This window comes from Quercus lobata, chromosome 7 (genome assembly GCF_001633185.2).
Source record: "Quercus lobata isolate SW786 chromosome 7, ValleyOak3.0 Primary Assembly, whole genome shotgun sequence".
Lineage (NCBI taxonomy): Eukaryota > Viridiplantae > Streptophyta > Magnoliopsida > Fagales > Fagaceae > Quercus > Quercus lobata.
The window spans coordinates 25,148,426-25,174,882 of record NC_044910.1 but is presented as its reverse complement, the minus strand read 5'-3'; the positions used below and the strand labels follow the sequence as shown (position 1 = coordinate 25,174,882).

The window sequence follows — 26,457 nt, the reverse complement described above, 5'->3', positions numbered from 1 at the left end:
TTTAATAAAAAAAAAAAAAACAAGTCACTATTCCGTTACCCACGTAAGTAATACTACTAACGAAAGTTAATAGAATGACTTATATTGCTCATTCTAAAAACTTGAGGGATCAATTACGCTCACTTAAAACTTGAAAGACTAATTATGTACACATAATAAACTTGAAGGATCAACAGTGTAGTTTCGCTTTACTTTTATAAGAGTATCTTCTATTACTAATAAAACTGATTTTAACTGTTAGCACAGTTTTCATTCAATGTAGCAATTAATGTGCTCACAAATTATTTTAGCGAGGGCAAAATCTGTTACACACTGTGTATTCGTAAACTGAAATCGTGAGTTGATTTTAGTTATTGAAACACGCTACAGATACTAGTATAGGTCACTATTACACACTGTAATAACCATCCTCCTTTTAGTATAGCTCACTAGCTTTATTAGCTTGATTAGAATACAATCATCAATGCATAAGTTACGCAACAATATAGATACTAGTACAGATCAGAGGTGGATATTATCAAAGTATAGCCTCATTGGCTTATCACACTTGGGTTTAAAGTAGCTAAGGCGAGGAATTCAGCATCGTCCTCCAATATAGCCATAACGTTTTCATCTAAGGTCACCCATGCTTCAATTCCTTTGCCATAGATAGCATTTTGGAGAATAGTGAGTTTCCTACCGGAGCCTACTTCCCCCATCAGCCCAACCCAAATGGGTTTTCCCCATCCAAAATCGATTTCATTGAAACCAAATGTTAACCAACTGGTGAAAGCAAAAATTTCAGGGTTTTCTCTGGAGAATACTACCGTTGCAGCCTTTTGGATTGCGTACTCGATCAAGCCTATAAAACCTTCGTGACCTTGCAGAATTCTCACATCACTGTCGATTTTTGACACAGCTTCTTTGAGGGTTGCCACCAAGCCACGCATCTCGATCTCCGTCGACTCTGCTGAGTTATAATCGTAGGCTGCTAATGCCCACCAAAAGATATTACCCATAGAAGAATCCGACAAGCGTGGCTTTGCTTTTCTCCGGATGCTTATCGCTTGGGCCAGTATAGATGGCCTTGGAGAACCAGATGCTAATCTAGAAGCAGCTCTAGCGTGTTTACAAATGAAACCAGACAATGATTCAACTCGGGTTGGGTTTTCCACTCGTTCACTCCTTGCTTTTGCCCTTAAAGTAGCTATGGCCTTGGCATCAAACACAAATCTCCTTGTCTTGTACTTGCCTTCCCTGAACCAAAGCCTTTCCACTAAAGGTTTAGCAATATGAGGCAATATATTTTGTGGAGGAAAGTGTGATAATGATGATGCCTCGGTAAAATTAGGACTTACTAACTTGTTACTGGGCCCGCCTGTAGTGGCAGCCCAAGTGCTGAGGAAAGCACTCAGGGTGATTCCATCTGTGATCTTATGCGACGCGCATAAACCGATAGCTATTCCACCACAATCAAATATGTTCACTTGTACAGCAAATTGGGCAGCTTCCATTGGGTTTGGTTCTTTGCGAAATGGAGAGCATGGAAGAAAATGGTTTAACGACTCCGTTTTAGGATTTTGAAGAAATTTAGACAAACAGCAATGGACTCGGGCCTCATTATATGGAATGCCCTCTTCATAATAATCAATAAAGAGGTTGTCTTTCATCCTTCCAGAAAATGGGTAGAAACTATTTAGGGTTTCTGAGAGTGAGTTTTTTAGATGAGCTTGGGGATTCTTGGAATGAATATGGTTCTTGGGGTAAAAGAGGATAAGTGGAGCATAGGTTGTAGGAGTGATCTGGTCCAAGAGAGAGAGTTTGAAGGGTTTTATACGATGAATTGCTGGTGAAGATGGTTTGATGATTTCTCTTGAGATGATATCAACGTCCATCATCATTTTTTTTTCAAACAAATGTTTATCTTTAACTAAACCACTGCCTCTAGATATGTTTGCTTTACTTTCACAGAGATATCTTGCAAAATGATCCTATTCCCTTTTATAGAGACAGAGTACATAATTTGTACGAACAAATTGCTAACGCTTGGTTGTTAGGTACCTCAAACTTGCTAGTTCAAATTTAGTTGGAGCAATTAGTAGTTAGTAGTTGGAAGTCTTTTTTTTTTTTTTGTGGGTAAACAGTAGTTGGAAGTTGGCACTTAATTTGATTAATGGTGATGTTTCATGTTTGGTTGGTTTATAAATGTTGGAATGTGTTTTGAAGTTTTCAACCATCAATAATCAGTATACGTACGGCTAAATCTAATAATAATAATAATAATCAGTTATTTCATTGAAAACATTAGCTTTAAACATTTTTAAGGAATGGCTTGCTCAAGAAACAAGGTTTCGAATAACGATTTAAAACTATTCAAGGAACGGATATAAAATCCAATATTTTGCTCATCCAAATGGAGCATAAATTTGGATTGCATGCATTGGTTCGTTGGAGACACTTTGTTCAATCAAAAATAGAATGGAATATGAAATATATATGTACCCGATTTTTTTTTTTTTTAGAGGGAATATAAGTACACATTCACAATGATAAATACTAATAGACTCATCCCCAAAAGAATTCACGCAAGAAATATAGAGTAAAGTATAGGAACACTCACTACTTTAAGGAATTCGCCGAAGAAATATGAACAAGAAACTCAGCGCCTATCAGAATCCCCCGAGAGATAAAAGTTTTTAACAAGAAGAAATTCCTTCTTCTCACAAAGCCAAAGCCTAAAAATAATACCCAATATTCTGTCTGATTTCTATTCACACGTGAGCTAGAACTTATGTTAAACCACTTGGAACAACCCTCTGAGCATGAAGAATGAAAACTTACATTTTCAAGACAAAAACATTTAATAAGAAAAAAAAAAAAAAACTTGACCAAATACTCAAAAAAACAACTAATAAGACCCATTAACAAGACTTAGAAAATGGAAAATATACCTTAGAAAACAAATAGACAAAACTATAAGTGAGATTCGAAATTCATTTTTTCTCAAGTATATATGCTAGACCAAACAATTTGTATTAAAATAGTCATAACACCCTCTAAAAATGTTGGATATATTTCATAAACATTTTTTTTTTTTTTTGGTGTGATTATGTAAACAAGAACAACATATAGATCTAATCATAAAAAAGAAAATTTAAATTTAATATACAAGAAGAAATCTGTACAATAATTAAATAACTCACAAACCAAATGCGTCAAAAATATTAATAAATAATACAAAACTAATCAAGTCTTATGTTTGACACAATTTTCTTAAAGCATATATTGCCCATTTCACATTCAATGGTGCTTACAAACCCAGGAACGTCTCTCAAGATAAATTGATTAACAGCATGGAGAAGAAGAAATGCAATATCCGTGCTCAATGAACTCAACTATATTGCTTTCTCACTCTTTTGACTCCATGCAAAGATGTATGCACGAAAATATTGTTCCGGAAAAATTGTTGGGCACAGATTTAATTATTAACTCAAAAAATAAAGTAATAAAATATTTTATTTGGACAAGAGTGCCAACTTCAATATTCTCAAAATATATATATATATATATATATATATATATATATATACTACAAAAAAAAATCAGTTACAGTCTTAGACGTATTAGTATTAGATTGCACATGTCCTTTTGTAATTTATTGCTATATATATATATATAGTTATTAGCAAGGTTGTTAAAATCGAACCGGACCGTATGGTTAGACCTAATCAAAAACTGGTTTTTTTTACATAAAAAACCGGAATTCTCTCTTTTGCAGTGAATCCCGATCCAGCCGTATGGTTGAACCATGCACGGTTTTTCCGATTTTCTTCCCACAAAATTTTGCTAAAAAATCTCAGTCTTGATCTTGTTTGTCCACCACCAAAAGCTCCACCATCACTGGATCTGACCGTTAGAATGATCGATCTGTTTGTTTGGAGATGAAAGACCGAGAGAGGCGAGAGTGATAGAGAGAACGAAGTAACAGAGAAATAGTGAAGGGAACTAATAAAGAATAGGCGGAGTGAACAAAGTAACAGAGAGAAGAGAGAACTAGGATTTGATATAGGGAATAGAGGAATGGTTTTTACTTTAAATTTTTTCCCTAAAAAGTCACGCCTCGCCCTCTTTTTTTTTTTATAATCATTCAACAATTTCTCCAGCTCTTTATTATCACCTTTCCCATCACTTAGACTAGTTGACTTTTTTCTTTTCTCCCTTCTTTATAAGAGATATTTTATAATCTTTGTATTAAATTACAAAAAGATCATCTATCTATGTTTTACCCTTTTAAAATATTAGGGTAAATTTTATTAACCATCCCTGAAGTTTAACCAAATACTAAAGAGGTTATTTATTTTATTAACTATCCCTGTAATGCCGTTATTAATTTTAGTTCTCTCTCTCTCTCTCAAACCTTTCTACTCTCTCTCCTCACTCTTTCTTCTCACTCTTTCTCTGGCTCCCTCATCCCTTTTTCCACTCTCAGACCACTCTTTCTTCTCTCACACACACACTTTCTCTCTCTCTCTCAGAAAGAGAGAACCAAAAAAGAAGAAGGGAGAAATGGCTACGGTGACTTCCTTCTCCAGAGGATTCGCTTCGGGATCTGAGGAAAACGAGGTCACCGGCAGTGGCCCTGGTGGCTACATGGCCACCATCAAAGCCGCTTAGTTGGGTCTCGAGACCACTTGTATTGAGAACCGTGGTGCCCTCGGTGGCACTTGCCTCAACGTCGGTTGCATCCCCTCCAAGGTTCGATTCAGTTTTACATATTTTTTTTCGTTTATGGCCTGTTTGGATGTTTAAAAAAGGAGGGAGAGTAGAGTAGAGGGAAGGAGAGTAATTCAATAATCTTGTTTGGAAGATTTTTAAGGTAGGAGGGGGAGGGGTTTGGAGGGATTTGGAGGGGTTTCAACTACCTCTAACCCCTCATTTTTAATTCCCCAAAATTGGAGAGATTTGGAGGGAGAGTAGAGTAGATAAATTATTAACCATATGAATTCTCCAATTTACCCTTTCTAAATTAACAAAATTATAAGTCAATTATATAAATAATTTTTGTTTGTTTCATGAGAAAATAAATAATTTAATGCTAAACTTTTAGAAAATCAGAACCGGAGAAGCCACCAAAAACAAACTCACAGAGCACCCAAACAAAAATTAAAGCCACAAAATTTCAATTCCTTTCCCTTTTCCTCCATTTTCAGAGCACCCAAACAGAAATTACTCACCAACGCTCTGCTTCAGCTACCCATTTTTTTGGATTTTATTTCCGAATTTTTTGCTATATTTTGTTGGCAAATTGATTAATTATTTATTATTGATTCATAGTCAAAGATTCCGCATATGCTAAAATTTGTGTGGTTCCTAGTTCCACACAGAAATACGAGCTGTCAAGCTGGTCTCTGGATGTGGTTTCTGGATCTGGACCTGGGTTTCACCGGAATCGGCGTCGATGAGCACGCATTTACACCGGCATTCTCCTCTCCGCGGCGGCGGAGATCCGAGACACTCGCTGGTTCTGGCGACGAACTAAAACGACGACGCTATCCTCCGTCATCTTTTTAGTGGCTCCTCTGCTTCCCGCTCGGCACGTACCTCTCGCGTTTCCTCCACCTATTCCGCACATTCTTTGCTATCCTCCATCGACGGAAACTCACTTTCTTTCATCTCTTCAACCACTCGATCCTAATCTTGATGACCTTTCTCTGGCTCGAGTTTTCGCAATCGTTTCAAGTTCTCACGATTCTACTAACGACGTTGCTGTACTCTGTGGTTTACGGGTACCGTTTCTGGACCACGATTGGGCTACCCATCGCGTGCTTCCTATTCGTCATGAGCTGTTTGGTCGTTTTGCTTGGCTGCAACTTGTGGGAACTGTTTGTTTCTCAGGAAAGTTGAGGGAGGTTTTTGATTTTTTATTATAATTTTTTTTAGGTAATAAAAATTATTTTATAATTCTCCGTAGTTAATAGTAGTTTTATATCACTATTAATGGTATTAGATGGAATGAAAATGTTTATTAAATAATTATTTAATCTAACAAATTAATTATAAATTAATGTTACAAGTTTATTTTCAAATAGGGATAAATTTGTCTATTTAAATCATTTTCTCTACTCTCCTTCCTAATTTTTAAAACATCCAAACAAAAAAAATGGCTAATTACTCCCTTCCCCCTTACTAATTTTAAAAACATCCAAACAAGGTAAAGGGGAACCATTCCCCTCTACTCTCTTCCCCACTACTCTCCTCCCCTCTACTCCATTCTACTCTCCTTTCTCTCTAAACTTCCAAACAGGCCATTAGTGCTTCTGAGATCTAATTGGTTAATTTGTTGTAGAATTGTAATTTTTTTCGGTGTGAATATGTGTTGGCTCTCGTGGTCTTTGTGGTGGCGTCGTGCTGTGGGTTTCTAGTGGTTCGTGGGTGTGGATCGGCGTTGGAGGGTTTGGGTTATTTGTGGGTTGGCGATGGACGTTTGTGGATTTTGGTTTGGATTGATTGTGGGTTGGTAGTGCGGTGGAGGCTTGTGGATTTTGGTTTAGATCATTTGTGGATCGGCGGTGGAGGTTTCTGGATTTTGGTTCGGATCGGTGGTGATGGGTTTGCTTTGGGTTTTTTTTTTTTTTTTTTTGAGTAAAAAGTTTGAGTTGGTTTGAGCAAAGGTTTTGTGGGTTCTTATGAATGGTTATGTTAAGTGTAATATGGGTTCTCAGGCTTTGAGGGATATGTTGGTAAGTGGAGTTGAGCTTGATGAATTTTGTGTAAACTGTACTTATTGCTTGTGCTCAAACTGGGGCGGTTTTGCAAGGGAAATAGATTCATGAGTATGTTAGGAAGAGGAAAGGGGTGGAGACAGTCTGACAGATGTGTTTGAGGGAGAGAGAGAGAGACTAAAATAAATAACGGCGTTACAGCCCGTTTGGACTAAAGTACTCAAATGGCTAGTTTTGAAATCTTTTGGACCTCCTTGGTATTTAGTCAAATCTCAAGGGTAGTTAGTGAAATTTACCTTAAATTTTATTTTGGTTAAGATTGTTGAATTTTCTTCATGTATTATATTTATTTTTATATTAATAAATTAATAAAACAATTGTTACATCATCACGGTCTGACCTTGATCGGACTTGAATCTTAAAAACCTTAAATCTCTTTTTTTTACCGTTCATTGAACCGTCTGGACCTAAAAACCATGATTATTTGATTAACCTTTCATTATTTGTTTTTTCATTTTGCACTTGTTTTATGTTTTGTAAGAGCACTCACAGCAGTGGTGCTATATAGGTATAATGCTATTTTTTAGCTCCAAATATCAAAAATCCTTCACGCAGCAGAGGAGCTAAATCTAAAAAATTTAGCTCCTAGATTTAGCTCCTCAGCTACAGTGCACATCTATCTTTAGATGTGTACTGTAGCTCAAAGCTAAAAAAAAATATATTTTTTTATTACACTCTCTCTCCTCTCTTTCATTAAAATATTCAATTCATTTTCTCTCTCTCTCTCTCTCCGGCTTCTCCTCTTTCTTCTTTCTTCCTCAAATTTTTTTTTCTCTCTAGCTCATTGGTCTCTCATCTCCCTTATCCCTCAGCTCACCGATATCTCCATCTCGCCAGTCTCTCCAGCTCGCCGGTCTCTCCATCTCGCCAGTCTCCCTCATCCTCATCTCGCCGGTCACTCCTCACACTGGGCTGGGCTGAGCTTCGGTGGATTTTTGTACTCGTGCTCATTCCTTTTGAAAGCTCATCTCGCCGGTCTCTCTCTCTCCAGCTTCGGTGGATTTTTGTACTCGTTTTTTTTTTTTTTTTTTGCTGTGGATTGTCGGTAGTGGTGGTGGTGGTGGTGGTGTTGGTGTTTTCCGATCTGTTGTGGGCAAGTGGGCTTGTGTCTGTGTTTGTGGCAGTGGGTTTGTGCTCGTGTGTGGGTTTTTTTTTTTTTTTGCTGTGGACTGCCGGTGGTGGTGGTGGTGGTTGTGGTTGACGGTACAGGTGGTTGAGATTGGTGGTGTAATATTTTTGTTGGTAGGGGAATATATTATTTTATTGTAGTGGTTATAATATTTTATTGTGATGTTTATATTATTTTATTATGTTGAAAGAAAATAGATCCACTGCTGCAGCATGTGTGTAGGTAAAATAGATAAAGTAACTTTTGGTGGAGCTAAATTGCTAAAAATTTAGCTCCACTGCTGTGGATGCTTTTGCTATTCATTTTCGTTTGGGCATTGGTGTAACCCATGGCTATTCATTTCCTTTTGCTTTTTAGTTTACTAGTTTAGTTCTTTGTGTAAATAAAACAAGCCTTGAAAATTAGGAAAATAAGCAGTGCCCATCGTCCTCTGCTCTTCTTTTGTATCAACCTTGAAGTGAAGCATCAACTATTTCTCCTTCAAATTCGTATTCCAATTCTTCAATCTATTTTTTTTGTTGGTAGATTGCTTAGAGCATCCACAGCAGGTGTGGCAAATGTGTCAAATGCCAAATATTTGGCACATTTGCCACAACAAACACCAAAAATCCCTTTTATCAGATGTGCTAAATCTTATAAAATTTACAACATGTGAATAGTACCGTTGCAAATTTGCAACGGTACGGACGAAAATGCTAAAAGAAAAAATAGTTTTTTATTCACTCTCTCTCATCCTTTTTTACTTTCTCTCTTCTCTCTCTTTCTTTTTCTTTTTTCTTTCTCCGCAACTCCATCTCTGTCACTCTCTTTTCCTCTTTTCTTCTTCCTCTTTTCTTCTTCTTTCTCCAGAAGCTTCACTTCCGTTGGACTTTTCTTCTCTTGCTTTGTTCCACGAGTCAAGGCGTAATTGTTCCCAGAAGATTATTTTTTTTAGATATTAATTATTTTTTTTTAATTTTTCTGGGTTCTGTGGACTAGAAGAATCTGGTGGGTGATTTCAAATTTGTCTTTTACAGCTTACCGAATCTGGGTTTTGTTGCTTGGACTGAACAAAGAAAAAGGGTATGTTCTTTTGCTTCTGAATCTCAGCTCTATTGAGATTTGATATTTTGTTGCTTTTGCTTTTGCCAATCTCGCCGCCGATGGTTGGTTGAGTTTTTTCATTGATTGATCTGTTGGGTTGGAGTTTTGTTGAAGATTTTGAGTTATTTATTTATTTATTTATTTTATTTTGTTGAGGTTTTTGGATTTGGAATTTGTTGGAGGATCCGGTGATTGTGGATGTAGTTTGTGGCGGTGGTTGTAGCGGTGGTTGTTGTTGTGGCGGTGGTTGTAGCGGTGGTTGTTGGTTCTTGGGTGGTGGCGACTGCCATTGGTTGTGCATTTGTATATTTGCTGGGTTTTGGATAAATATATTATTTTAATGTGTAGTAAATATTATTTTAATGTATAAAATCGAATGATAAAACATCTGATAAATGGGATGTTGTAAAATGATGTGGTAAAATAATAAAGTAGGCTCTTAGTGTGGTAAAATGACATAATTTATACAACAGCTGCTACGGATGCTCTTATATGAGCTAATGGAAATCAGTTTCATCTTACTCCAAGTTTTCGACGAAATGGGTTAGGCTTGGACACAAAAAAAAAAAATAAATAAATAAATAAATAAATACATAAACAAATGTTGTGCCGCATCAATGGCTAAAATTGCGCTATAACCTTATGAAAGTGGTCATTATCCTCATCGTGAAAGCAAGGCTGGCTAAGCAAAGAGGAAGATCTCACCTTCCGCAAAGGGTTTTTTTGGTTTTTTAATAGCTATTATTCAAAGTTCTTTCCTTCATACGTATTTACCTATTTGTCTTTGCAATGTTTTTCGTTCTATTTATCAAGTTTCTATACTTTTGTTCAATCAAAGAAATTAGGGTGCATATTGGAATTCATTAAGCGAAATCAAAGTTGAACATTTTCAGTGATCATGCTCAGGTACAAAATTTGTACTATTTATTTATTGATGCTATCTGCATGTTGTTTCCTTTTTATTTTTGTTGGTTTACCAAATTTCCATTGTAGGTAGCAGCCTCTGGTTTATTAAAATTTTGCTTTCCATATGCTCCGCAATTTATGTATGAGAAAGAAATGAATAGTTATCGGTTTACGCCATGGAAAGTTATAGATATACACATGTCCTCTAAAAAAAGAATTATACATCTTTCAAAAGACTTAAAAATCCCATTTTCAATTCATTTTCATTTGAATTATTATATATATTATATTACATGCATGAGACCACAATGGTGAAACCAGGTAATTTCTCCAAATAAATTCTTTTAGTAGTCCAAATAAAAATAAAAATAAAAATAATAACAATGACATGAAAAATATAAAATCTAATGTTTTTGGTAGTTCAAGTAAAAACAGTATTTACAATGAAACTAGAAATGTGTAATTATTTTTTAAATGGAAAATATGAGGATGCATGCATGCAATGATGACACCCATGCTTTTCTCAAACCGTTTTGCTTTCCTTGATTATACTTTTAAAAAAGTAATCCTTGATTATAATTAAGTTTGAGTTATTTACGATTGTTACTTCTACTCAATATTTTTAAACAACACTACTTGCATAAGATTTTCCAAGCATCACAATAATAATAATAGTTATAGTAACAGGGAAAAAACTATAAAAACAATAGTACTGCAACACACAGGCTAAATACTAGTTATATAAAACAATGGTTAAGGCAAATTTAAACTCACATATTAATTACTAGCCTCTATGCATACGTGTTGTGCATGTTTAGAGACTCTTTTAATTTTTTTTCTAAAAACATAATTTTCATATATATTAATATGAGGTTATTACATTATCCAATTACCAAAATTCCTAGGGCCGGGAGTGAGATGTGAGAATTTTTTTTTTTTTTTTTCAAAAAAAAAGAAGATAAACGTGGTATGTGTGCGTGCGTGTGTGTATATATATATATTTTTTCAAACAAATAAAAAAGATAAACTTTAGAGATAAATAATAACTGTAATTTATTTTTTAAACGTATATTTAAAAGTGATGTCCTGGGATCTATAATAATAATAGAAGTGATACACACACACTAGGCTTATCACATGCACGATTTTGTAGCAAAAACAAAAAATGTGTTTTTATTTTATATATATAATTTATATTATGAAAATTTAATTTATAAGTGGATAAAACAATTTGAAAATCAACAGGAAACTGACCCAATTTTTTTGGCAATGTTTTAGTAGGAGTTAGAGTTGTATTTTTACCGAACTGTCCTTTAATTTTGTCTCTACTTAAAAATAGGGACTTATGGGCATTTTAGAATCATGAAAATGAGAAATTCAAACAGAGAAAACCCCTTAAATAATAGTATATGAATATAGAAAATATTGGGATAAGGCTAAGTAATTCTTTTTTGAATGAGTAATATTTTTTTTTTAAAGATGCTACGTTTACAACATGTTTACAATAAATTACAAGTGGTTAATTGTTATAAGTTCAAATTTAAACCTAATACTAAGATTACTTTTTTACCCCAACAATAACAACTAGTAACAATCTGTCACTTAGGATTTATTGTAAAAATGTTATAAAAATATTGTGGATATATCTTTTTTTAAAAACAAAAATAATCTAGAGGTATTTTATTTTGGATGAAAAAGGAAAACAAAGGGCTAAATTTTTTATTTAACATTAACGTACCTATTTTTAAGAGAAGTTACTGTTTATTTATAAGGGTATTTTTTAAATCACATAAATATCCAGTTCAATAAAGAGATATTTTTGGAGAATAGTGTGACATTATCGATGATAATGACCCTATTTCTAAACTATTTGTAAGAGAAGTTATTAAATACTGGATGAGGGTATTTTTTTACCATAAAAAAGTCTAGATCAAGTAGTTGAATCCTCTTATAAATAATATAAATTACACAAACAAAATATATAAACAATTTAATTTTGAAGTGCTTAAAAATATTACATTACAAGCCAACATTATAATGTATTACAAATATATACATGTGCTTTCAAAAACTTTCCATCATAATGTTGAGTAGAATTGATGTCCAAATTCGATAATGTACACAATATGAAGTTCAAGGTGAATATCATTTGCATAGAAACTCCATATAGTGGACATGTAAATAAATCAAGGCCTTTCACATGAATATCTTTGAACATTAGAAAGATAAAATGATAAAGGTTTTTATTCATGGTGTGGCTTCTATTTCCCACATAAGGATAGCAACATTTCTGTTTCTCCAACACCACTTGTAAAACCACAGTCCCCACTTCCTCTGCTGTACCCCAATTCAAATTAAAAGTTGTTCTAAGATTCAAAGAAAATAAAAGGAAACGCATGGACATATAACACTTTGTATTCTTTAAATGAAACCACATATATACATACATGCATGCATACGTATATATATGAGCATTTTGTATACATTCTATATATGAAAGGTCTCTCCATGTTTTTTAATAAATTTTAACCATAAAAAATATTGCACTTTGAACTTCAAATTGCAATTCAAAATGGTAGCCTTTTGCATACATCATCTCTCTCTCTCTCTCCCTCAAAAGTGAATCAAAATTTCTTCCTAGAGTGAGCTTGTCCAATTGGAATTTATAAGAGTAATCTTTCCAAATCTAAGAATGTAAGCAAATACAGAATGGCAAAACTCTTAATTTTCCATGAACCTACACGAAACAATTTTCTCATAAAACTACAAAATTCGTATTAAAGTATATAGAAACTAGAAGGACCAATCACCATATAAACATTATGAGTCTCTAAAAAGCAAAGAAATTGTAACATCACCAAACTTGTGCATGGTAAGAATATGAACAAATCCTATTGCTATTTCTTAAGTAAATTTTACGCCTCTTCAACGTTGGATTATAACAACTAGGACAAATTACAACTTACCCACCTGTGGTGATGTGTATGACAATGATAATGCCTCAAAAAAAATTAGGATGTACTAATTTGTTACAAGGCCCGCCTGCAATGGCAGCCCAAGTATTGAGGAAAGCGCTCAGGGTGATTCCATCTTTGATCTTAGGTGAAGCACATAACCCAATTCCAATTCCACCACAATCAAATATATTGACTTGTACGGCTAATTGGGCAACTTCCATTGGTTTTGGTTCTTTGCTATATGGACAAGAAGGAAGAAAGTGGCTTAAAGACTCCATTTTAGGGTGTTGAAGAAAGTCAAACAGACGGCAATGGATTCGGGCCTCATTATATGGAATTCCCTCGTTGTAATAATCAATAAAGAGATTGTCTTTCATCCTTCTGGAAAATGGGTAGAAGCTATTTAGGGTTTTTGAGAATGAGTTTTTTAGGTGATCAGTTGAAGATGTTTGGGGACTCTTGGAGTAAAAGAGGATAAGTAGAACATAGGTTGTAGGAGTGAACTGGTCCAAGAGAGAGAGTTTGAAGGGTTTTAGATGATGAATTGGTAGTGAAGATGGTCTGATAATTTCTCTTAAAATGATATCAATGCCCATCATCATTTTTTTCAGACAAAAGTTTATCTTTAACAAACCTTGGGTTCTATATACGTTTGCTTTACCTTCACAAAGATAGCTTGGAAAAAGTATCCTATTCCCCTTCATAGAGACATTGAGAGTGCATAATTTAAGGTGCCTGAGTAGTAGAATTTTAGCTAGAATAATTAATTAGGTGCCTGAGTAAGTTCCAGCCGACCTATGCTAATATAATTATACTATTTGTGTGCCGCATATTAGGTAAGAGAAAAATTGGAGAGGTGCCCCCACACAATAGGTTTAAATACAAATAGAGTGTCTGTGTTTTTATTTTAAGGTGGAACTTTATTCCTTTTTACCTTTTTTTTTTTTTTTTTTTTTTTTTGCCGCATGTGTATTTAGTCATTTATCTGTATCACATAAATTCTATCTATTTTTCTTCTCTTCTTTAATCTTGTGGAAACAGTTTATTTTTACATCACATGTCATGATGTGTTTTGAAGTTCTTATCCATCAATGATCAGTTTCATCTAATTCTAAAAATAGAAAAATAAAAAAATTAACAAATGTTTTAAGAGAGTTGGTTTATGAGAGATTTTTTCGAAACTTTTTTCTACAATTTTTTATATTTTCTATGAAAATAGTATTGAAACTTACTTAAAATAGTTCATTAATAAATATTGTAATGGCATCTATTAACTCAACTCATATGCCTAGGTGGAAGACACCAACTCAAGTTGCCTACCTATACTCATTTTTTGTTCATCCCAAAAATAAAATAAAATAAAATCTCTCAACTCAATAGAAAAAAAAAATACAACTTATTCATTCAATGGAAACATTAACTTTTAAATGTTTTAAGGAAAGGCTTGCTTAAGCAACAAGGATTCTGTAAGGACTCAATTTGTAACGATCCCAAATTAGTGTATTGGGTTCGAACGTTAAAAGCCCAAACAATAAATTTGTAGAAAGTTGGCTAAAATGCTAGGCTTTGGTCACCGGATAGTTGTTAGTCATGGTGTTCATGATGGTCACGTAGAGGTGAACTGAGTTTGTCCAAGAAAACGTTCTCCTCAGCACGGCCTCAATGGCTCTAGTTCTTGGCCCTTGTCCAAGGAGTTTTATGTTCTTATTATCCCTTTGTGCTGCCCCCCCCCCCCACCCCTTTGGCGATACATCATTTTCCTTTTATACTAGCTTTTCCCTCCCCTCGAACGTCCACGTGTAGGTTCAGCTTTATAAGGCTAATACTTGTCTTATCAGCCCATACTCAAAGTGGTTGGAGGTGGTTGTAAAAGCTGAAGAGCATAGCTCTGTCAGGCGTAGAGTATTTAATTGCAGTAATGACAGTTTTTCCCTTATTCTTCGTCGCCGCACTATTCAGGGGTCCTTTCCCCATTAAGGAGGTCAGGGCGTTTGTTGGCGCATTCAATGCGGAGGTGACAGTTTTTCTTGAACTGCTCCTACAATGTACTCGCCCTTTCTTCTGGGAGAGCTCTGGGGGCCGCCTTTGATGGCATGCCGTCCCTTCCTTCTAGGTTTTGGGACGCCGAGGACAGGATCATCCTGGGCTATAACTTTAAGCCATTTGGACTTTCGTTGCATGTCCTCGGTAACACCTCTCCTCGGCGTGGGCCTTGGGCCCTAATGGAAAGTGGGTCAGGATCACAAATTCTCTGGCCCCACAGATTCCATTGACGATTTAAAATTATTCAAGGAACTGATAGAAAATCCAATATTTAATTCATCCAAATGGAGCATAAGTTTGGATTCCATGCTTGGGTTAGTTGGAGACACATTGTTCAATCAAAAGAGGATGGGATAAGAAATACCAGAATTTTTTTTAAGGAATACAACAGTATAACACTCACTATTCTAAGAAATCCACCTAAGAAATACAGAGAAAGAAACTCATCCCCTATCCCTGTATCTGATCTAAAATACGTGTCTAAAACAAAATAGATGCATAAAGATGAAAGTTACATATTCATAAAGCCCCCCAAACCTTTAAAATGACTAAAATATCCTAAAATCTTATGTAAATACCCATTAATGTAAAGCCAACAATAGTATGATAGTATCTCTTTCTAATACCAGTAGTAGAAAATACAACAAAGAAGCACAAGGAGAGCTACCCCTATTTTTTGTCCATCCTAAAAGTTAATTTGATAACGAATTTTACAAAAGCATTTTAAAAAGACAAAAAATTCAAGAGCAAACAAAGTCAGAATAGATAAGTATAATCACATATTAAACTCAATGGGTCAATGAGAGAGCATTCTATACTCTTAAGGTAATAACCTTAGAATTTAGAAATTTGAGAAAAAGAAAGAAAGAGAGATAACCCCATCTTGTCTGTAACTAAATTTCTATTTCAATAAGCATCCTTAGTACATTTTACCCAGGAGTCATCCTTAGTATAAATAAAGTTGGACCTTAAATTTTTTTTGTGATTGTGTCAATTTGACTATTCTATCTTTCGGCAAGTGTACCTCTTTATTAAAGGATTTCAAATTATTTTTTTTTTCTTTTCTTTTTTCTATTTAATTAAACTTAAGTATTAATATGGGTTTCAAAAGCAGTAACAATGCTACGAAACTAATTTGTCTTTGCACTAAGTTTTAAGAAAAAAAATTCATAAAAAGTAAGTTTTAATAAATTTAAATTAATGCTAATTAAAACCTATATACTGATTATTAACAAATTCTAAAGAATTACATTAATCAAAGCTCAATTGCCAAAGGTACTAAGAAATTTAAAAGAAGACTTATTATTCATTTTAATTTATACCAGTTAATAGAGTGGACCTTAGCCATTAAGCCAATGCCTCCTGAATATATTAATCATCCAGCATAATTTGTTTTGTTTTAACAATTAAATTTGGCTCGTGCATATCGTTTGTTCTAGCAAAACTCTATTATAAATGTTTGCAAGCAATTCAAACACTAACTTGGTTAAAACTTAGTGGACCTAAGTTTTAAGAAATTTAAAAGAAACTTATTATTTTTTAATTATTTATATAACTTATTATTAATTTTTAGGTTTGATGCAAATTTTGTTTTACAAAATGTTCTGTCACCACTTTACATAAAATAATTTTTGTTCTTCTATTTTTAATTACTTAATATTTTATTATTTTATTTTAATTATATCATTAATATTGTATTTTTTATTATTATTAAACCATGCATCGCACTGATATATAACTTCTTTATTAAATTGTGCATCAAATGAATATATTACTGGTTATACTAAAAAAACTAAGGTGGAATTCTATCAGTTATACGAGGAGGTTTAAGGAGGGAAACAATATTATTACTTTCCTATTTGTATAACCTTGCCTTAAAGGGAATAAAAGCCTCTCTTTTTTAATGAACAAAAAAGAAGAGTAATGGGCGCGACTGGAGGTAGCTTTCCTACCCAATAGTAGCATTCTACTCACAATGTTTAGTAAGTGCCAATAATCTATAGGTATGCTTCCCGTTGCAAGAGACAAACCCAAGACTTTTTTGCTTATTGCCCTCCAATAGGGAAATCCTAGATTGTTTAATTAGCTTGAATTAATATACTCTTAACATCACATTGACAAGAACGATAGATGCAAAAGCAAAAGTGTCTTGCATACTACTACCATACAATTTTAACTTGTAAACATGAAGATTGGAGATTCCATACTATATATCTTGGGGATCAATCGGTGTCTTGAACCTTATGATAAAAAGTAATTATTATAAAGCGAACACTATAAATTGAAATTCTATTATATTTATCAAAAAGTAAATTTTTGGGAAAAATATAACCAATTATGAATCACCCATTCACCAACCAAACAAATAGGAAAAAAAAAAAAGCACAAATAGGGAAAAAAAAAGCTCAAAAAAATAAAAGGAAAAAATCTTCCCACTATTGTAGATTTGTAGTCATAAATTAAAATATCCACTTACCTTTATAACTAAACACAAAACAAGGCGAGCAGTTTCAAAATATCCAACCACCTATTGTCTGTTGATGTGTGCTATCGTGAATGATAGATTTTGGTTAGAGTGGTGTCCATACATAGCGAGTCACCTAACTGATTTCGGTTTAGCTTTGGATTTCTATTCCTACATAGTTTTGACTAGTTTGGATTCCAATCACTACCTAGAGTGGTGCCCATAACGAGTCACCTAACTAATTTAGATTACGCTCCACGAAGTCAACTTTGCAGTACATTGTGCATTAGCGTATGTATTTGGCTCACTATTCCTTCCTTAAGTGTAACCTTGTTCACGCTTTCTTTTTTTTTTTTTTTGCCCTCTAAAACCTCAAACACACGAGTCAATAAAAATTGAAAATTTTAGCACAGGTCATGCCACAAACAACAAGAGAGCCCAAACATAAAAAGACCATATCAAAAGGGGTCCAATGGAAAATTTAGCAGGTTCAAGTCTGCCACAAATCAGAAATGGGCCACAACACAAATATATCAAACTCGCAAAGAGAATTTATATGGATAGCCCAACAAAGTAGCTCAAGCCTGCAAAGGAGCACTACCCGTACCATTCAAAACCCACAAAGCTAGGAAGTAGGAAGGGGAGCCAAAAATACTTAGAAGTAGTTGTTTGCCACGCCTTTTGAGTGTTATGTTTGTAGGGAAACACATACACACCAAAAGGACGTAGGTAAGTCGGTCAATATGTGCACATCCAGTCAATTTACACATTCTTGAACCGATCACCCACTGAGTTGGCCCATGTCATGTACATAATCCAAGCATGATATTTTTAAATTATTACCAAAATGAAAAAAGTTATTAGATCATGTACTATTAATTAAAGTTAAGCTTATATTTAATCCCCATCCCCACCCATATACAAGTAAAACTGACATATATACTTGCCTATCTATATCACCCTTTCTTCAAACCATGTATTAGATTTGCTTCTCTTTGAGACTTTGACTATATATATCATATCATGGCTGATTGCATGTCCAGTTGAAATGATTGTAAATGCTAGCTTTAGCTTAGCAGCCAATGCAACGCATGGAAAGGTTGTAAAAGGAGACCTTAACATCTACTAGGTTGCCTCTTCAATAGCTAACCCTCTAATTATACAAGACCTTGTTACATTTGGTATGAACATACTTCATTTTTTCACCTTTCATTTTTCAGGTACCTTCAGTTGTTGGGCGTGTGGGCAATTTACTCGCTAACAATTTTGTGCATCATCAGTTACATTTTGGGATGAGCACTTCATTTCTTCACCTTAAGATGGACGCCATATAGCGATGTTAGGTTTTAAAGATTTAGGATTAAATGTTTAGGATTTCAATTTGTATGTGTTGGCAAACCAAGAACAAAAACATGTCTAGGATAGGTGTTAGACATTGCTCAAAGCTGTATAGGTCAAAAGTCAAGAATGTACAAGCTGCAGGAAAAAGAATTAATTTTCTGTGAAGCTCAACCAATTGAAGGATGAGGCTCGACCGATTGAGAATTGCAAAAAAATAATTTCTGCAGAATTTTTAAACAAGCCCAAGCCTGCGAAAACGTTTAGGGTTTCAATCCAACACTCTTACGTATAAAAGGAAAGCTCTAGCCACGTTTTGAAGACTCTTGGAAGACTTGTAAGTTACTCATGTGAGATCTGAGAGGTTTTGTACCTTCTAACTCTACAAACATCTACTGGAACAAGATCTGCAATCAAGTGTTGGTGGAATCTAGTTGCTACAAAGATGAACAAGCCGTGATGTGAAACCTTTGAGTGGGATTTCAAGATCACAAGCGTGGGTGTTTATGTGTTGCAAATTCAAGAGAAAAGGAGTCCATGGATTCGAAACCTACACGTGGTTGTGTCAGTAAGTTACCACTGAAAGTAGCAATAGATTTAGGGTTAAATCTTTTGTAAAAATTTCAATTCTCCATTAGTGGATTTTTTTTACCTTGAGAATAGCTAGATCAAACCCTCCTCATGTTTTTACCTTGAAATTGTTGATTTCATTGGGTTTCCTAAGTCATCATATTGTTGTGTTCTTTACTTTCCGCTACTTTCCATGATATGATATATTATTGTTTACCTTAAATCTGAATAATTAACCTAAGTAATTACTTGGCTAATATATTAGGTTAAACAATCTGCATTAAAGGGTCTAAACTAACTAACAAGTGGTATCAAAGCAGGTTAGCTCATGTTTGGGTAGTTTACCTTGATCCTTGACCCCGTCGACATGAATTCTAATGTCTTTCCTTTGCGTTCAATTAAACTGAAAATTGAATGTGTTTGGTCTTGGACTAAGTGGATTTTTAAATATGCTAACCCTATTCTAACTACTAGTTCTAGTGGTCCAATCACTGGACCTTCTACACCAATGGTTTCTATGTTGAGCCATTAGTTTTGATGGTTTACTTGAAATATTTTACTTGTCATACTAAACACCTTAAAATATTTTAATGAAAATGTTAACATGTAAAATATTTTACATTTAAAGATATTTTACTTCAAAACAAAAGGAGTGTTAGTAAATAATGTTTTCACATGCGATAAATGTATATATTGTCATATTTTCTTGTAAATATTCTTTGCCATAATATTCACATGTTATATAAATATGTAACTAAGATATTCACATGTATGTATATGTATTGCTTGTACAAAAACTCTTTCAAAATCAAATTCCAAGCATCTAATATATTTTTAAAAAAATTTGAACATTTTGATTAAATTAAAATAAGATACTATCATTTGGATATGCAGTGTAGGGTGCCTAATATATATCTCCCCATCCGTAACTGAACTTATGAGTTTAAGAATCTTTGGTTCAAGATTTTGGTTGAGGTGGTAGATTATGATTAATAAAATATTATTTTCATATGGGCTACTATTGACATCACTTTTATTATACATCAATCACATGTTGTTACCTCAATAATTGTGAAAAAAAATTGAGAAATTTATTGTCTCATTAGACATATTGATTAATTTTAGTCCAAAATTAATACTTCATTTGTTGGATTTCTAATATGAAGCTAATTATTATATTATGAGGGCCAAAAGATACGGATGGCAAGATACTTACGTGTTCGTACAAAGGCTGGGAGAAATGATGACCGACAAATTGAGAGGAGAAAGTTATACCGGTTGTCATTATTCGACCTAGTGTTATTGATAGCACTTGCAAATTAAGAGCCTTTACCTGGATGCATGGAAGGAAATAGTTATTTTTATTCAGAATTTGTATTAACCAGCTGTAGATTACAATGGCACTGATAGAAGCAGTACTACTAATCATATCTCCACTATCTCTCACCGGAAAATGGATCCTATAGTACTGTACTGTGGAAAGGGCAGCTCAGAAGTTTCTTAGTTGGCCCAAATGGAATACTTGATGGTAAGTAGTGACTAGTGTAAAATAAAAAATTATGCTAGTGATCATCTCATTTTCACAATCTACCACATAACAATTATGAAATTAATTGTAAAATACACTAAAGTTAGATTGTCATGAGCACATTCTAGAGTGGGTTGTAACTAGTTATCATGCATGGAAAGTGGAAACATTATATACAATAGTGATAATAAGGTGGTCTTACTCTTATCCAGGGACGGAACTAGGATCAAAATTTAGGGGGGGCCAAAACCTCAATAAAAAAAAAATTCTTTAAAATACAAATTAGCATATATTTAGTGTTAAGAAAATATCAACAAAAGAGATGAGAAACAAAATAACCATTTATTAATACATTTTAAATTAATAATTTAAAAATAGAATTCAACATTCTTTTAAATAAATAAAAAATTATCTATAGTTGATTTTGTACTAAACTTTACAACAATCTCCCTTTCAATCTTAATTTCTTTTGATTAATGATACATGAATTTATAAAATTTATATAATAAAATTTGTAATACTAATGACTATACACTACACATTAGCACCAATTTATTAACGCAACTATTCAATTCTATAATACCCCACATAAAATTAAACTAATTTACTAATAAACAACCAACTAGTAAGTAGTAAGTTAAAAAAAAAAAAATTAAATGTTTTAAGTTAAAAATTAATAGCCAAACACACCTGTCATCCCACCCCACACATTGATTAATGGCCACCCACTCTCACTCACTACAAGTACATTAACTTGGTTTGTAATTAGTATTCATCTATCTTTCTTCTTCTTCTTTTTTCTTTTCAGTAAAAATAGTCATTTCTTTTTCACGAAAATTCAAATAGTCAATTTTAACACTCATAAAAAATAAAAATAAAAATATATCTTGAATCTACGAAGAAAGAGTAAGAAACAATCAACACAGTGACACAGATGTTGTAGTATAGTTGTTTGCGAGTTGGGTAATTGGGTTATCATTTTCATGGGCCAATTTGTAACTTATTGGGAGGAGGGGGGCCAAAAATAATTATTTTGGACTCAATTGTTAAACTATTCGTTGAATCCCCCCCTCCCCCCCCCCTCGGCCCTTACTAGTTCCGTCTCTGCTCTTATCTAAGTGAGTAAGGAGATCATTTCGGTTTTTAACTGCATATTATAAATGGATCACTAGACACTAAAATTAAGAATAAATTCAAACAAGTGGCAGAAAATTAGACAACAATTTTGAAATTAATTTGAATTCTAATTATGTTTTGACTTTTTTTGAAAAATATATATCATGAGATTTCAAAACGAGCTACAACTTTGTAGGAATAGACTAGTCAGTTAGGTGACTTACTGTGGAAACGACTCAAACCGGTGCAACACCTCTTGTTAAAGCCACACATTAACAGGTCACAATTTGACAACTAACAGCCTTGATTTTTTTGTAGCTAGAAAGATAGGTTGTAAAGTTAATCAATATACTAGTGAGATTTAAAGCCACATGTGAACAGGTCTCATTTTGACAACTACTAGCTAGCCTCGTTATGTTTATAGTTAGAAAGATATAGGTTGTATAGTTAATGAATATATGTACTGGTGAGATTTCAGCAAAAGGAATGTATACTAGTGAGATTATAGGTTGTATAGTTAATGAATATAGAAGTGAGATTTAAAGCCACACAGGAACTGGTCACACATTTTGATAACTTCTAGCCTCATGTTTCTAGCTAGAAAGATATATAGGTTGTATAGTTAATAAATACTATGCAATGACCCGCACGGGAAAAACTTATTGAATGTTCTATAAATAGTGTCGTTTTTTTCTTTTTTAAAGAAGAAAGACTGCCAAACTTTTATTGAGTCAAACCGGCTATAAATAGTGTCATTGTACTTTATAATATATTGCATTTAAAAGATTGTACCGTATTAATGTATAAAAGTCATAACTAATATCTTTCTCAAAAAAAAAAAAAAGTCATAACTAATATATCATTTTTAAAATCAGGTGATGTAAAACTCGGACTAAATTAGACAACCAATGAACACAAACAAATCAGATTTATTAACTAATTGTCAATGTCAAAAATTATAAGAAAAATACTTTATAAATCATATTCAATGAATAAGAAAAAAAGAATTATGTAAATTGCAAATCAAAACATTTTAGTACATCATAATGATTTTTTTTTTTTTAAATAGAAAAGCAAATACAGCTAAAATTATACGTTCAATCTTCAATTTAATCAACATTTTCCATGGACGGGAAGTCATGACTCATGAGTATCAACCTATTTTGCTTGCAAGAAAATTATTTTAAAAAAGTTAAAAAGTATATGGTACATTGATACTACAATAAATTACTTTAAAAACACAAATTTATCTTTGCAGTAGTCTCAATGTGTGAGAGTTCAAAAACAAAACAAAACAATCAAAAATTAATCATCAAAGAAAAATAAAAATTATAAAATAAAATAAAATAAACCACTAATAGGTTATGCTCATATGTGGTTTCAATTCGACACTCATTATTAGGCCAAAATGGGAATATACCCCTTTCTATGAAAGTTTCAGCAAAATACCTCTTTTTTGAAACTATTTAGAGATATGTCCTTATTTTGAAACTCGATTTTTTAAAAATCACATTTCAACGTAAAACTCGATTTTTAGATAATCGAGTTGTAGCCAAATTAAACTTTTAAAAAAAAAAATAATTTGTGGAACTCGAGTTCCATGAACTCAAGTTCCATTGAGTTCCATGAACTTGAAAATTTTCAAGGAACTCGAGTTCCACACTAAAACTCAATTTTGATAAAATCAGGTTTCAAAACAGGGGGATATCCCTAAATAGTTTCATAAATAGGGCATTTTGCTGGAACTTTTCATCGAAAGGGGTATATCTCTATTTTGTCCCTCATTATTATATGTTCTCAAGCTATATACCTTCTAACATAGAGTGTTCACATCTCTTTATTTTAATATTAAATTCAGTTCAAGTGTTAATGGCTAGCTATTTATTTTTATATGATTTCAAAGTTTCATTCATAAATTTTTTTTCAAAAAAAAAGGATTTGTATATGGATTTTGAGAGGCAGAAAACCTAGCGCACTTCAATAAGGTAAAAAACAAAAATGTTATAAATTTGATTATAGTGGTATATTTCAATTAACTCAATTGGTAAAATTTCTTGTTGTCAAATAAAAGATTTAAAGTTCAAACTCCAACTACAACAAAAATCAATTAGTGTCTTGGCCTGATGATAGTGAACGATCATTATGAAGAAGATGCCATATATATGTTGGGTTCAAGTTACACCTGATGTAATTTTAAACAATGTTACACCACCCAATAACATGTTATTGAATTCATATTTTGAAAATCTCACTGGTGTATTATATGTTCTATATGTTCTTAGCATTCATGTCGATTTTCATGTCTATTGGATGTTATTTACCATCTGATCTATAAACTCATATCTTATAAATTATTTTAAACTATAAAAACTTGAATTTAAACAATTAATTGATATAATGGCCATTGACTACACAATTTGTAGTTGTCTAACCTAATTTGGTTAATTCATGGATAGTTTTCTAATAAATTGATAAACATGAGAGTTTGATTTCATGTTTGTTAACATCGGCCGACACTGATAACATACCCATGGGGTTTTAGTGACAGCTTTTAGAGGATGAGATGATGTGCACTAATTGTTCTCGTGGTGGGGTTCGATGTAGATTTTGGTATATTTTAGTACTGCACTTTGCGATGTAGTTTGGCCAAAACCTGATTGCAACTCAATTTTGCAGTTACATGTATGGTTCAATGTGGTGTACAAGGTGCAGTTTGGTCGATTTTCAAAATTTCATGACCAATTACTAGTTTACAATTAATGACCATAAAAATATGATAGTAAGTTTCAAAAAATGAAAATAAAACCTATATAACAAATAAAGTAATACAAATATAGATGTAGCTCTAGCTAGCATGTCTACAAATGAAACTAGACAGTGATTAATGACCATAACAATATGAAATTTGAACATACTAATATTGGGTTGGCCACATACTTCATATAATATTAAATTTTATATGTATATATGGATGTGGTGCGATACGGTTTTGTACAGTGTCTTATAATAAAACCTCACACCACATCGTATAGTGCGGTGTAGTGTAATTACTCTATTTTAGGAGCAATTTTGGTAGGTTTGGATGTGGTTTGATGAACATCCTAGTTAGTACAATTTCTATTCAGTGTAGCAATTAATGTGCTCACAAATTATTTTTTGTATGGGAAAAATTTATTACACGTGTATATTCATAAACTAAAATTGTGAGTGAAATCGTGAGTACTTTAACTCAATGTGTTATGTAATAACCACCCCCTTTTTAATATAACTCGCTACCTTTATTAGTTTGATTCGAACACATAAGGTATGCAACAATATAGATACCATACTATTATAGAGACAGGTATTATCGAAGGTATAGCCTCATGGCTTAAAACACTAGGGTTTAATGTAGCCAAAGCAAGGAATTCAGCATCCTGCTCCAATATGGCCATAACGTAATCATCTAAGGTCATCCATGCCTCAATTCCATTGCCAGATATTGTCTTTTGGAGTACAGTGAGTTTCCTGCCAGAACCAGCTTCCCCCATAAGCCCAACCCAAATGTTATCCAACTGGTGAAAGCAAAAATTTCTGGGTTTTCATTAGAGAATGGTACCATTTTAGCTTTCTGGATTGCGTACTTGATCATGCTTGTAAAACGTTCATGACCTTGCAAAATTCTCACATCAATTTCTATTTTTGCCACAGATTCGTTAAGGGTTGCCACCAAGCCACGCAGCTCGATCTCTGTCAACTCTGCTGAGTTATAATCACAGTCTGCTAATGCCCACCAAAAGATATTACCCATGGAAGAATCTGACAAGCATGGCTTTATTTTTCTCCGGATGCTTATCGCTTGGGCTAGTATAGATGGCCTTACCAGCGTTAATTATCTAGATGCAGCTCTAGCATGTTTACAAATGAAACTAGACAGTGATAAGTGATTCAATTCGAGTTGGGTTTTCCACTCGTTCACTCTTTGCTTTTGCCCTTAAAGTAGCAAATCTCCTTGTCTTGTACTTGCCTTCATTGAACCAAAGCCTTTCCATTAAAGGTTTAGCAATATAAAGTAATATATTTTGTGGAGGAAAGTGTGATAACGATGATGCCTCAGAAAAATTAGGATGTACTAATTTGTTACAAGGCCCGCCTGTAGTGGCAGCCCAAGTGTTGAGGAAAGCACTCAGGGTAATTCCATCTGTGATCTTATGTGACACACATAAACCGATTGCTATTCCACCACAATCAAATATGTTCACTTGTACAGCAAATTGGGCAGTTTCCATTGGGTTTGGTTCTTTGCGAAAGCAAGGAAGAAAATGGTTTAACGACTCCGTTTTAGGATTTTGAAGAAATTTGGAAAGACAGCAATGGACTCGGGCCTCATTATATGGAATGCCCTCTTCATAATAATCAATAAAGATGTTGTCTTTCATCCTTCCGGAAAATGGGTAGAAGCTATTTAGGGTTTTTGAGAGTGAGTTTTTTAGGTGATCAGTTGAAGAGGTTTGGGGACTCTTGGAGTAAAAGAGGATAAGTGGAACATAGGTTGTAGGAGTGAACTGGTCCAAGAGAGAGAG

The 26,457-nt window shown here is 33.4% G+C and overlaps 1 protein-coding gene across 1 annotated transcript; it reads right to left on the bottom strand.

Moving 5' to 3' along the window:
- Positions 1-286: 286 nt before the first annotated feature.
- LOC115951790 (stemmadenine O-acetyltransferase-like) lies at positions 287-25,685 on the bottom strand. Its single transcript, XM_031068936.1, has 3 exons — positions 25,494-25,685; positions 25,225-25,449; positions 287-1,970 (listed from the first exon to the last, which is right to left on the bottom strand). Exons 1-3 carry the CDS (start codon positions 25,683-25,685, stop codon positions 531-533), a joined length of 1,857 nt encoding a protein of 618 aa, XP_030924796.1. The 3' UTR covers positions 287-530.
- Positions 25,686-26,457: the final 772 nt, after the last annotated feature.

Bases quoted from the DNA above. Each gene is read 5' to 3' on its own strand.
- LOC115951790 (XM_031068936.1), bottom strand. From the start codon at position 25,685: ATGGGTAATATCTTTTGGTGGGCATTAGCAGACTGTGATTATAACTCA. The intron at 25,450-25,493 runs GTACCATTCTCT...TGCTTTCACCAG, and splicing joins CAATCCAGAAAGCTAAAATG to TTGGATAACATTTGGGTTGG. The intron at 1,971-25,224 runs GTATGGTATCTA...AAAAGGGAATAG, and splicing joins TAATACCTGTCTCTATAATA to GATCATTTTGCAAGATATCT.